The sequence below is a fragment of the Lutjanus erythropterus genome, chromosome 3, assembly GCF_056507025.1.
Source record: "Lutjanus erythropterus isolate fLutEry1 chromosome 3, fLutEry1.hap2, whole genome shotgun sequence".
NCBI classification, from domain to species: domain Eukaryota; kingdom Metazoa; phylum Chordata; class Actinopteri; order Lutjaniformes; family Lutjanidae; genus Lutjanus; species Lutjanus erythropterus.
Window position 1 is genome coordinate 6,468,979 of NC_139319.1, and position 13,260 is coordinate 6,482,238.

Sequence of the window (13,260 nt, forward strand, 5' to 3'; positions counted from 1 at the left end):
CTAAATTATATCCTTATGGAGTAGTGGGCTGTAAATAAAGCAAAGGTTTTGCTTTAAGTGGAAGCTGAAAAAAAATATTAAACTTGCTGAGAAACATTTCTTATTGAGGCTTAAAGTGAACATACGGATTCTCTGTCTTTGTGTCAAACTGCAAACAAACTGTCATACAGTAGACGTGAAGGAATAGCTTTTTGTGCATCACACAACACATCTGTGCAATAAATCAATTTGTCTTTCTTTTCAACCTAAAGCCTCTTCAGAGGCTTAGCAATTTGTCAAACGGCAGCCAGCAAAAAGGTGTTTGGTCCGCAGCAGTGAGGTAGGCAGCCTTTTCAAAACAGATTATCCCTGAGTTGATGATTACAGAGAATTTGGGCCTGACAGCTCAGATTAGGATCAATAGGGACACTCTTCACTTGACAGGGGTATAAATTGTTCCACCATGGCAGGTCTCCCTTTATATGTGCAGTCTGGTTGAGTACTTTTAAACATCAGAGTGCTCTGGAGACACAAAGTGCACAGAGACGGATTAAACTGAGGTTTACAACATGAAAAACTGCATGACAACTACAAAAACTACACTTGTGAGAAAGCTAAAAAACTAAAAATTCTTGGGGAAAATGGTTTATTTTGCTCTCTAAATAAATCTTGCTAACCTCAATCTTAGCCCTGCAAGAATTAGAGAAGTCTTGTTTCCAAATAAATCAGATTCGCATCAGATATTCTGCCTTGTCTCTCCAGGAAAATCACAGGTGGAACTAACATTAGTGACAGCTCGGTTCCAGCAATTATTACAAAACATTGCAGCAATTAATATCAGTTAACTTCTGTGTAAAAGGTCTAATACGGTCTATCAGCTTTACTTTCACACCACACTTGTTTTCTCATTTCACACTCTTACACCCCTTATTTTGGAAACCACTGAATTCACTGATTTAATTAACATGAAAATGTATAATTTTAGGTATGTGAGACCCTAGAAGTCCACATTTTAACAATGACAGGGTTAAAGCCCATCCCAAGTTCTCTTCCAGACGAGCTGCACATCATGCACATGTGCTACATAGTGATGTGACCAAGTAACAGAGCAAAGGGTTGATTACAAACAGACATGTTACATGCACAAAAGAGAAATCTGATAGGTGAATAATTGTGTAAACACGAAATTAATAATTGTTCAGACATAAGTTCAGTATATTCTCACTGAATGATTATATTGTTTACCCTTTTTTTTTTAGTGTTTACAGTAATGATGATATTCTGGTTTTCACCTGCATGCTGTTACTTAGACCACTAGTTGGTGCTGTTGCAGCATTTTTGTGGTGCTGTTTTGGAGATGAAGAAGCAGACAGCAGGAAGGGGCAGAGCAAGAGTAACAGGGATTCAAGCAGGTGTAATGATTTATTCCTTCACACACACTCACATCGTTTACACTATTTATAAACCATATCGCCGAGTCGTACTTCGCACTAATCTAACAGATTAGAGCCCTGAGCCCTGCTAGGGTCAAAAAACTCCATCCCCAGCTCAGCCATGGCCTGTGATGTTCAGTCTACAAGATTTTAGTTCCAGCCCACTGCAATCCGAGACCAGCACCAATATAACTTTACACTCCCTCTCATGCACTTTCAGCTGTCAGAAAATAAGTAAATAACAATTTACAGCTGCCTTTCTTTGTACTGCACATGATCCTAATTGTTTGTAGTGGTAATCAAACCAAACTCCCTCTAAAATGCAAGTTTTTCCAAAGCATTAGAAACATACACACTCCCCACACACCCTCCAACTTCCCCCCTGCATGACACTAACTTTCATGTGAAATGCGTGTGAATGAAATTTGTAGGCTATGTATTAATATTTACAATATAATGTAATCAATAGAGGAATTTGTCACACAGTTTGCTCTGCATGTAGCCTATATGGACAAAATAAAAAGAGAAAAATGAAAAAATCCAACCTGAGTCTGGTTGGATTTTGGACCAGCTGTCATGGATTACATCCAAATATAAAACCAGGTAGTATAAAATTTGTTTGACCACCTTTTCTGGATTAAAAAAAACAAAGACGCCACATGAAGATTCTTGTTTAGCTGGAATCTCAGATTTTAATTATGAAAGTGTCTTTACAGTTAACCACATTCTGTAGGAATTTTTTTCTTAGGCAATAGTATTTTGGATCCATTCAGCATATTCTGGGTTGCAGAGGTCCATGAAAGCAGCTGCTTTCATACATACTTTCTGAGGATCACCAAGGAAAGAAATGACGCCGTAGATCTTGTCTTCATACACCGCTCCACCACCAGAATCTCCCTGTGAGAGACAAACACATTTTTGTTTGTAATATAATTTAGTCCTATTGAAATACTTCTAAACTTTTAAAATGGTGCCATGTCATGTCAACCCACAAAACATATATCCTTTCCAGGTGACTGGCCACAGAACCAGTGTTGATAAATCTTCACTTGGTAGATCTCCTTTAAACGTTCCTGGAAAGTTTTTTTCAGATCTTCACAGCTGACGAGATCAATGTCTGCACAGTGGAGAGAAGACACTTTACCGGGTTCTAGAGAAAAAAAAACAAAGTTTCAAAAAAATCTGAACTCAGTTGAAAATATAATATTTTGTTTATGCGTTTTATTTAATGCAGAGCTGTTTCTTTGTAAGATACGTACTGTTACAGACTACAGTAAACTTGTATGAAAACAGATCATTAACTTTATTAAAAGTATTAAAAATCATCTCACTCCTTTCATCATTAGGGCCTCCAGAAGTGGCAGCGTGACCTGCGACCTCAACTCTGCAAAATAACACCAACAAGACCAAACTCATTATATTATATCTTCATAGAGATTTTGATGCAATCATTCATGGTACTACACCTACAACTACTAGAATCATTGTTGAATACACAATGACACAGACACATAACACCACAAATTCAATGGAAAAAAAGGCCTTAAAACAACAGACAAACTGATATAAGGCACAGGATCAACAAAATGCTGCAGCAGGCACTTGTTTGTTCTTATCCCAACTTGTCACATACAGTACGTCTGATACTGTGAGGCACGAGGTACTCGTTGGCTGTATCTGAAGCTATCTGACCAGAAAGCCAGAAAGACATATGATTAACTGTGAGATTGTTGCAGTTTGGTTTAGGTGCATAAAAGTTGGTATTGGGTATCGTGCACATCTTTATGAGTTTCTATGGGGCAGTGACGACTCATCAGTATGCATCAAGTTGGGAATGAGGTCAGGCTGGGTTTGTAAAAGCGACCATGATCACTGAACAGAACAGTGCTATTGATTTTGCATTAAACATGAATGGTTACAAAGTAACTGATACTCTGAGTAGTTTTTCAGACAAATACTTTTACTTTAGTATTTTTCTAACACCAGTACTTTAATTGAGTCATATTTTCAGTAATGTATCAGTACTTGTTCTTGCGTACAGACTCTTGCGTACTTTTCCACCACTGCTATCCACATAAATCCGAAGCTACTGTTAGCAGCTACGCTGCCCATATCCAGAACAAACCTCCAGGATTTGCATCCTTTTAAACTTAAAAAAAACCCCCAAACAAACGTGCAGAACGTTGTACATATAGAGCAGGGCTCCATATGCATTAGTATCTGTCAAGACAAAAAAAAAAAGTCTAGCACTGCTGCATTTTTTTAGATGAGAAAAATCACAACTCACTTTTTAGGACGATATTCACAGTCAGGAAGGGCTATGGGTGTAATACCAGAGAGATGAGGTAGCTGCAGCAGCATGACATCATGTGACCTGATGTTGTTGTTCTTGTCTTTGTCTGTGTAGATCACTGGCTTTGCTGTGATTTGCACTTCTTGTGCTGGACCCTCTGGATGCACACTTAAATTTGCAAACATGGTCCTACAGGTGGGAAGACGTTAAAAAAACACACACAGTTACATTTGTAGTTGTAGCAGTTTTACAGTATTTTAAGCAATACCATCACTTTCTCACCTTCTTGGTGTCAGACAGTGAGCTGCGGTCAGAATCCACCTGTCACTGATCAGAGAGCTGCCACACAAATTAGAAGATCCACTGGCAGCAAGTCCTCTCAGTTTGACGTGGTACTGACGCTCACACGGTCGACCTCCAATGATTCTCTTCTGCAGATCCAAGACTGCGCTCACTGCGACGCCTGAAAGAGAAAATCCTCCAGGTGACGGTAGGTTAAAACCTAATGGCAACTCCATTAGTAGGCCTGGTAACCAGACAAATGTTTCTGATGAATCAATACAGAAACTGAAAGAGACACAACAATCAACTCCATTTTAAAAGCACTTGTGAAGCTGGGTTTATGCTTCATGCACAGGGATTAATGTGGATCCAGTTGTAGAAGGTTCAGCGTTTGATTTCCACAGAACGATTGACCTTACTGAGCTAAAAATCGTTGTCCATCTTGGATTTGAAGGTTAAACATGCGTGGAATCATCAGAACAAACAATCAATAATGAATTCCTGGACTTCAAAAGTTCCAGAAACCATGTGCTGTGCAGCAGCACAGTTGTAAGCATCATAAGTATAAAGGACAACTTTTTTAAATACTCACCAACCCACAGCAAAAGAAGAAGCATCAGATGAACCCACGCCATCTTTCACCATCGACTGCCTGCCTTTCTGTCACAACAGTGGTGGCTACCAATCATCTGATAAAAGGCTTACCAGCTCAACCCTGTTGGCTGCGAAGCTCCACACATGTATGCAAAGTTTGGATCAATTATCAGCAGTTCCTGCCTTTGCCCTCCATAAAGTGAGAGCAGGGAAGTGACACTCTTGTGTTACGCAGTGAGAGAGAAATGTGTTGCTTACAATATAATTTGACTCCACTGACTAAATTCTGGATTCATCTTGATGATCAAAAGTTTAGTGGTTGTGCAGAAGATGTAAGTTTAGATGCCATGTGGACTCACAGTGCGGACATCCTCTCCAGGAAAGAACACAGAACCAGAGCCTCATTACTATGATCACAACTGACACCTAACAATGTCTCAGATAATTCCTCACACATCCCCACCTTTTCTTGACAAATTAAATGTGTCTATAGGATTTCCATGTTCATTATATTTTATACTCCTGGGAGAAGCTTCTATTAAGCTGTTATCATTTACATTAAACATACAATATTTCTGCTCCTTTCTCATATGTGTAACATTAATAACTCCAAACAGTGATAATGGGTACAATGATAGATAAAAAATTTGATGTTTGTCACTAAAATAATGAAGCCACATGAAAATGATAAAGGTATGTGTGCATTAATAAGACAATTAAAGCAGATATTTAAAACCAACACAAAAGTTACTGTCACTAGTAACTAATTACTTTTATATGAAATAATTAGAAAAGTAATTTGATCAGTTATGAGAGAGGTAACTAGTAATTACCATTGCTTACTCAATTTCAGTAACTTGCCTGAGTATAACCTACTTAATACATCTGACCACCAGAGGGCAGCAATGACTACTGTTCCTCTGTGTAAGTGACTTTTTTCTTTTTTTGCTTCGACGTCCAACAAAATGTTTTTGTGCCTCTACTGAAATGTCTTAAAAAAAATTAAAGTGGACAAAAGGCATTTGAGAACACATACTGATGCAAGTAAATTCACACTTGTCAAGCACATATACATCAAGTACTGTACTTATTTTGTATTTTAGTTTCATTTTATCAAACATTATGCCTCTACACGACATCCCAGAGGAAAATACTGAACTTTTTAATCCACAAAGCTGAAAAAAGGCTGTTTCTGACTTTTTAGAGATACATGGTTCTCACAGGACAGTCATTTGACTAGATACATTTTATGGTTTGACACTGACACCGATTTCACTGCAATGTGAATACTTTTACCTTAAGTATATTTATCTGATAATTATTAGTATTTTTACAGTGTGATATTAGTACTTTTGCTCAAGTAAAGGGTCTGAATACTTTTTACACTCCTGGCCACCTCAGAGGATGACATCATGTCCATATATTGTTTGGACAGACAGACTGAGGCTGCTGCAGGAAAGTGTGCACACGTATATGAACACATGTTCACAGTTAACTATGTAATGGCTGCTTGAGGTGGGGACAGTTGTAACAGTAACATGATGAGAACTTCTGCATTGTGTGAATGGAACAATTTGCAAACTCCAAGTAAAACGTGATTTAACATTTATATCACACATGAACATTCAGGAATACAGTCCACATACATACACATAAAGTGTTTTTTGTCACTTCAAATTTTCATGTTATTTAAAAGTGTTAATTATTCACTCAGTTCTTTCATTAATTGGAAAGTGTGGATTTTATGTCAGCAAATTACCTGTTACATCTTCGCCTCAGTAGGGAAGTAGTTTGTAATTCTGTTCTGATCTGTTTTTCTGTTGTAAATGTCAAAATGAGTCTTATTTGTAGTAGACAAATGTGGGTAAACTGTATCAAAGTTTGAGAGATCTAGCATGAACAACCACTGAGCTAGTGATGCTCAATCAAAAAGTGTTACCAACAGCCCAGGTCTCCCCTACTCATTTATTTCACTCGTTATATAAAGCAGCAATAATAAATATTACATATAAATAATAATGTATCAAATGACAGTGTGAAAACAGTGTGACAGTGTGCAGGGAGTAGCTGGTAGTTATGAACCTACAGAGAATTATCACTCAAATCTGCAGCTTTCCTCAAACATTTAGCAGCTAAAGAGACAATTCTCACCCTCAGGAGTTGGTAGTGACCACAGCAGAGATAAAACTGAAGTGAATATTGGACTTTGATTTATCAGGTGGGCAGAAACACGACTCCAAATGAATAAAAACACTTTCTGAAACTGCTGAATGCTTGATACCTGTTCTAACAAGCATCAAGTTTTTGTTTTAATTCATGTGTAAATATGTATGTTGTTTTTTTCATCAACAGTTTAGCAAAAAATCTGTAAACATTTGTGACTCAGACACTTCAAACTACAGTCAAGTTGTAGAATCAAATTTATTGTTTGTCTGAAGGGGTTTTACAAATGACAGTTGAACATTTAAATCAATCAAATGTAAATGTATCAATTTGCAAATTTTGAGGAAATTTTCCAGTAAACTTTAGACAACTCTATGCTTTGTTCTTGGTTTCGTTGATCCAATCTAAGTATTCACAGACATCCATGAACATAATGCCAAAAGAAATGACACCATAGAGCTTTTTGTTATACTCCACTCCTCCACCAGAGTCCCCCTGTGAGACAGATGTTTATATTGTTTGTTAGACTTCAGCAACATTTAGTCAAATACATATTTACTCTATATTAAACTGGTAAAACTTGTAATAACTGTAGTAAAGATATTAATTTAGAAGCAATACCAACTCACTGGCATTGGGAACGCTGGTGAGTCCAGACCAATACAGAACTCGTGTCCAGGATCGTTTGACTCTGGACAGTCATCAACCTTGGGCTTTGCACATTGGAGAGTCGGAGACACTATATAATAATAGAAACACAACCTACATAACTTTACTTCACAGAGAATCTGATTATTCATACTTTTTTTTTCTTTAAATGTATCTCAACAACAGCAAAGACTATCTTCAAAACTAGGTTATGTCTCTGCTTTTCATGTTGAAGCAACACATTTTAACAGAAAAATAAAAATGTATTTAATGTTTGTGTCAAAAATGTTACCAAACATACAAGAAAAAATAAGAACACTAATAAACATTGTCATCATAACAACAAGATTCGGCTTACGTCCACCATTTTCAACTGTGGCTGCATAACCAGCAATCTGAACTGTATCACCTCTGAAATACAATAAACAGAATAAAAAGAAATGTTTTTTAAATGTTTTTTGAAGAAAAATTCAAGAAGGTGCAATAAAGCTACTTTCACCACTTTACATTTTAAAGCACAATATATAATTTATCTGGCCAGGAGCCTCTCTTATATTAAAACAATACTGTAAGACATAGTTAGATAACATTGTAAAGCAGCATTGCATCATGGGAGTTGTGGTTGTTCCATGTTAAAGAAACCACTGCAGATGCAAATGTGTGTGACATGACTCAGGCAGAAGTCATGTTCATGTATTAGTAAGATATTAAAGTTTTATTCATGTTTATTTTAGACACAATCATTGACTTCCTTCTTCACTCTCTGACTTATCCTGTGTTTCTCCAGAAGTTATAGCAGCTAAAAGTTTGCAAGGAAACACTTTGTTATCTTGAATAAATTATAGATTTCTCTGGGTTTGATCATTGTTGGAAACATTTGGGAAAATGTAAGAAGAAACTTAAAATATATAACGTCAAGCAGTTTTAGACATTTTAATGCAGAAATCTTAAATCTAATACCTTTAAAAAATGTTTCTACAAAGATTTCTCATTTCAAATTCCTCCAGAGTTTGAGAGATTTCACACTTATTAATGAAGTAAATCACCACTCACTTTTTAGGACGATTCTTACACTCCTCAGGCAGTGGAAGTGTTGCAGGTTTAATATCTCCAGTATTAACAGCTTTATCTAGCTTCATCATGATGATGTCATGCCCTTCAGCAAAGGGCTTCTGTTCTATGATTTTCATCTCTGGTGTATTTTTTCCAGTACGTGGATGCAGACCTAAATGTGCAGTACTTGGGCTGAAAATAAGCAGAGGATAAAGAAGAACATCACTGAATTACTGCAAATACGCCGTGATATAATGTTGTAGGTCAATAATTCCTGAATATGAACATAAGAAATGCTATCTTTATTTCTGGAATTCTACAAAAAATTGTTTCTGATTGTCGCTTCAAGACTTTCAGATTAAATTAATGAGTGAGAACTATATTGTTACTAGTTTTGAAGTAAAACTGTCACTTCCTCACTTTTCGCAATGTTTTGCAGTCAGAACCCAGCGGTCACTGATCAGAGAGCCTCCACAGATGTCCCCATTATTAAATTTTAATTTCACGTGGTAATGACGCTCATTATTTCCGCACTCTTGACCTCCAGTGATTCTCTTGTACAGATCCATGGCTGTGCTCACTGTGACACCTGGAAAATAAAATCCACCACCAGGTGACGGTGAGTTAGAGCAGCTGTTGTTGTAGAGAACAAATTATTTACTCTATAGTTATCTCTATTGATAACTATATCAACTGTACCAAAAGTAGTGTGAACATTGCTGTGGAAGCCCAGTAATATATTTTTAGCATGCATTTTAGGGCTGCACGATATTGGAAAAAAATGACATTGCGATGTTTTTTAACCCTGCGATATATATTGCGATATGAAAAAATACAGGATTGTTTTATTTTCGGATCGTATCACGGTTTTGAGTGACGGATTGGATCAGGTTTCGGATCAGCAAAAAAAAAGTGGTGGTATTAGGGTTAAATTATTTTAAAATGCACTTGTCTTTGATCTTTGTCTGTAATTATCACCATAGTTATGTAATGTAATAATAATGATAATGGTAATAATATTAAAAACTTCAAACTTATACAGTGCTGTACTATGTATATACTATACATATATTAGATCATTATACACTGTACAGTATAATACACAACTACGCTCTGTAGTCTGGCTCAATGTCCCGCCTACAGCAGCATATCTGATTGGTTAGAAGTCATGATCAATCAGCAGACACACTGTGTCACAGACAGAGCTGCACCGGTGAGCAGAGAGGAGCTATGTAGAAGTTAAGACAGCTGATATCACCAAAGTTTCACTGAACATCACAGTTTTATGATCTGTTTCTTTGGTGATAGCAGAGTTACATCAGTGAAAAAAGTTATGGTCTGGATTTCACTCGAGGCGATTTGACGGCTTTTAAATCAGTCACTCTTCACAGAGATGAGCTGCACACAGCAGCATCTGTCCTGTCTGTTCACTGCAACTCTGCATTGAGATTTCAGGTATTATAACTTATACAAAAGTAACAGTGACAGTAAAACTATGATGCTCACATGTGGTCCGATTCAGATCTGGCTTTGCATTCGTCGTACTAAACTGTGTGGTGCCGACGAAAATGGTCAAACAAATTAGTTGTGTTACCTCTGGTTGTGTCAACAGGTGCAAGGCACTGTCGACACAGAACACGTGTTTGGTCAATATCATCCTTGTAGCCGAAATAATTCCAGATAACTGACATTGCTTTTCTTTTTGGCACCAAGTCTTCGTTTTCGGTGACTGTCTCTTGTTCGTTGCTTATTTTTCAGTGTTGTTACCAGCGACTCACTCCATATGCAGGGGCGTGGTCCGCTTTTGCAAACAGATTAAGAACGATTGTGATTGGTGGATCGCTGTGCGCAGTGTGTGTCAGGTACCCTTGAAATTAGATGAGAACGCCTCCTACATCGCATGACCTGCAATGTGACTATTGCGCACAAGTACATATACGATATATCGTGCAGCTCTAATGCATTTCTTTTTACTGAATGAGTTTTTTAAAACTCTTCACAAAGTTCTCTTTAATAAACATGAAGCTCAGTACAACAGTTTATTTCACACCTAAAACAAATGCAACCAAAACACACATCTCAGGACTTAAAACTGAAAACATCTAGTGCATTGAACATCAGAGGTTAAAAAGTAACTAATACTCTGAATAGTTTTTGACAATACTTTTACTTTTACTTTTCTGACACCAGTTCTTGTAATTGAGTAAGATGTCAGTAATATAACAGTACTAATTACTTACTAGTTACTCTCCCCAGTCAACTCTAGTTGTTGGTGTTTCATGGCAGAGTCACCTGCACTTTTTTAAAATTTCACCACTGTGGGACTAAAATGTTCAGTACTCTTTCCACCACTGCTTGTATAGGATAGCTGCCAGTGCTAATCAATGAATCTGCTGATCTGTCCAGACAACCTCACTGTGTCCCAGAAGGACATCTGATCATGTGTCTGTTGGTCTTAAATGTTTCTCCTCCATGAGGAAAATAATTTCCTCTGTGTGGCTGAAGACTGGAGAGTGTGGTTAAAGGAGAAGTGACTCCCTCCTGTGACGAGCTGTAAACTACTCTGACTGGGAGAGACTGATGAAATGTCTAATTGTCTCATACCAGTCCAAAAAAATTCTGTATTTCCACTTCACTCACCTCTTTCCTCACCTGGCTCAAGTTCTTTCTCTCTTAAATAAAATAAAAATAGCTTCTCAGTGTTGTGTGTCCTAAGTTGGAGTTTATGTTCTTGCACTATTTTCTTGCCTGTGTGGATTCTCTCTGCTCCTGTTTCCCCCTGCAGCACAAAGACATGCAGGTTAATTACTGACTCTAAATTGCTTGTAGGTGTGAATGTGAGAGTTAAAGGCTGTCTGTCTCTATGTATCAGCTCTTAAATCGCCTCCCAACCTGTCCAGGCTGTACCCCGTCTCTCATCCAATGTCAGCTAATAACAGGTTGTCTGATGGATTCACTCAACATAAAATGAACATTTTTACAAGACATTTTATAAAGCAAATCAAATGTTTAAAGTAAGTCACACACATGTAAACAATAGTTGTCTACTCACCAGCCAACAGCAAAAGGAGAAGACATGTCATGTCACCCATCTTCAATGACTGTCCTCCTGGTGAAACAGTGGTGTCTTTTTAAACCTGTTCACGATCTCCTGACGACCTGCAGGCCACCAATCACCTCATGAAGGTTTATCATCACAACCCATTTGCTGCAAAGGCGTGCACTTGTGCAAATGTCTGACCACTTATCAAGTGTTCCTGTCCTTGTCTCACAGAAAATGACGATATGTAAAAAAAAAAAAAAAAAAAAACCTAACATGACAAAACGGTCACCTCAGCTGTGTTTTACATTTTATTCAGAAAACAGATTAGACAAACACAAAGTCACCATCACTGTGTATCAAGTAGACAAACACATATTGTTAAAGTTCATGAGTTTAAGATAAGTAAAAGTTGTCCTCAAGTTGATATTTGGATTGAAATGAACCTATTAAAACAATAAAGAGAAGTGTTAGTTTGTTTGTTTGTAGTGGTGATCTGGTGATCTAGGGTGAACTCTGCAGACCCTCTGCACATTTTGTAGATCTTTTCTTTCTTATGACCAATTAAAAATAGCATGGCCTTTACTGGACCAAGGCTGTCTGAGGGGCGGGGCAGAGCGAGCACAGAAACTTTTACATCATCATGTAGGGCAGCTTACACTGATGCAATAATTCATCGTTGGAAATGTTTAAAGTTGCTTCACTTGCTTCTGCTTCATAAAAGTACAGAGATGAGAGGAAAATGAAGTTTCATGGTGGAGACCACACTGAGCGCAAACATACTCAGACACGCTCACTCAGTGTCAAAGAAGATTAAACTGCTTCACTTCTGAGTCTCTCTGGCTCTCGTGTGTTTTCTGTCTTCAGCGCTCAGGCTATTTTCATAACTTGAATAGATTAAACAGTTTTTCTCTGTAGTAAAATATTTCCTTTTGTGGTTGGAGAGGACGAGGACGGCAGGTCAGTAGATCATGAGCCTGAGTTTTTATTGGCCTCATGATGGGACGTATTTTAACTTAACTTAGCTTAGCTACAGTGAATATATTCAAATGTCAATTTAAATCTCACTATCTCAGTGTAATTACACACAAGGATCTCTGTGTTCACTGACATTGTATTATTGATAGTCAGCTAACAGAAACATACAGTAGGATATTTTTAGGATATATTTTTTCACATAATATGACGGGTATCGCTATGTATTTGGGAAAAGAATACATTATTAGTGCATTTGGCGATGCCTCTCTGTGGAAATGCCCCTGATTACACTGTGACAAGGAAATAAGACTAAGATAAAATGAACCATATACGATTAACAACTTGCTCCGCAACCTCACAGCTCTCTGTGCCCACAGACGACACTGTGTAAAACAAAACTTGAGGTTTTTGATAAGTTTATGTCAGTTACTTAGTAAAATATTTCATCTTCCTACTGGCTTTTCGGGAGGAGCTCAGGTTCGTAAATTCACACTCCCTGAGTTTTTATTGGCCTCATGGTTTACATTGAATTTGAATAAAACTTGGACACACTTACAGCTCCTCTTGTCTGTGCAGTAAGAGTATTCAAATGTCAATTTAAATCTCATGATTTCAGTGTAATTACACACAGGTTCTTTGTGTTCACTGATATTTAATCATTTGTGATCATTTGACAGAAAAGTAGTACAGTGTCACTGCATGCAATGGTTTTACTGCTGATGTGTGTATGGAAGCAACAGGGATTAAGGATTATCTCTGTATATATTTTTTTCTACAATATGACTGTATTATCTAAA

The 13,260-nt window shown here is 37.3% G+C and overlaps 2 protein-coding genes across 2 annotated transcripts; both read right to left on the reverse strand.

Annotated features, from left to right (window-relative positions):
- Nucleotides 1–2,154: 2,154 nt before the first annotated feature.
- LOC146329527 (kallikrein-6-like) lies at nucleotides 2,155–4,296 on the reverse strand. Its single transcript, XM_084714799.1, has 5 exons — nucleotides 3,988–4,296; nucleotides 3,700–3,894; nucleotides 2,744–2,796; nucleotides 2,405–2,562; nucleotides 2,155–2,309 (listed from the first exon to the last, which is right to left on the reverse strand). The coding sequence occupies exons 1-5, from the start codon at nucleotides 4,221–4,223 to the stop codon at nucleotides 2,157–2,159; spliced, it is 795 nt and encodes a 264-aa protein (XP_084570925.1). The 5' UTR covers nucleotides 4,224–4,296; the 3' UTR covers nucleotides 2,155–2,156.
- A 2,687-nt stretch (nucleotides 4,297–6,983) lies between these two features.
- LOC146329528 (anionic trypsin-2-like) lies at nucleotides 6,984–11,748 on the reverse strand. The gene is made up of 6 exons (XM_084714800.1): nucleotides 11,498–11,748; nucleotides 8,866–9,034; nucleotides 8,446–8,637; nucleotides 7,751–7,803; nucleotides 7,374–7,483; nucleotides 6,984–7,239 (listed from the first exon to the last, which is right to left on the reverse strand). The coding sequence occupies exons 1-6, from the start codon at nucleotides 11,535–11,537 to the stop codon at nucleotides 7,117–7,119; spliced, it is 687 nt and encodes a 228-aa protein (XP_084570926.1). The 5' UTR covers nucleotides 11,538–11,748; the 3' UTR covers nucleotides 6,984–7,116.
- Between the last annotated feature and the right edge of the window lie 1,512 nt (nucleotides 11,749–13,260).

Excerpts from the sequence above, each read along its gene's own strand:
- LOC146329527 (XM_084714799.1), bottom strand. The coding sequence starts at position 4,223 with ATGGAGTTGCCATTAGGTTTTAACCTACCGTCACCTGGAGGATTTTCT. Across the intron at positions 3,895-3,987 it reads CACTGTCTGACACCAAGAAG|GACCATGTTTGCAAATTTAA; the intron begins GTGAGAAAGTGA and ends TCCCACCTGTAG. Across the intron at positions 2,797-3,699 it reads TGTGAATATCGTCCTAAAAA|AGTTGAGGTCGCAGGTCACG; the intron begins GTGAGTTGTGAT and ends GTTATTTTGCAG.
- LOC146329528 (XM_084714800.1), bottom strand. The coding sequence starts at position 11,537 with ATGGGTGACATGACATGTCTTCTCCTTTTGCTGTTGGCTG. Across the intron at positions 7,484-7,750 it reads CACAGTTGAAAATGGTGGAC|TGTCTCCGACTCTCCAATGT; the intron begins GTAAGCCGAATC and ends ATTATTATATAG. Across the intron at positions 7,240-7,373 it reads CACCAGCGTTCCCAATGCCA|GGGGACTCTGGTGGAGGAGT; the intron begins GTGAGTTGGTAT and ends TCTGTCTCACAG.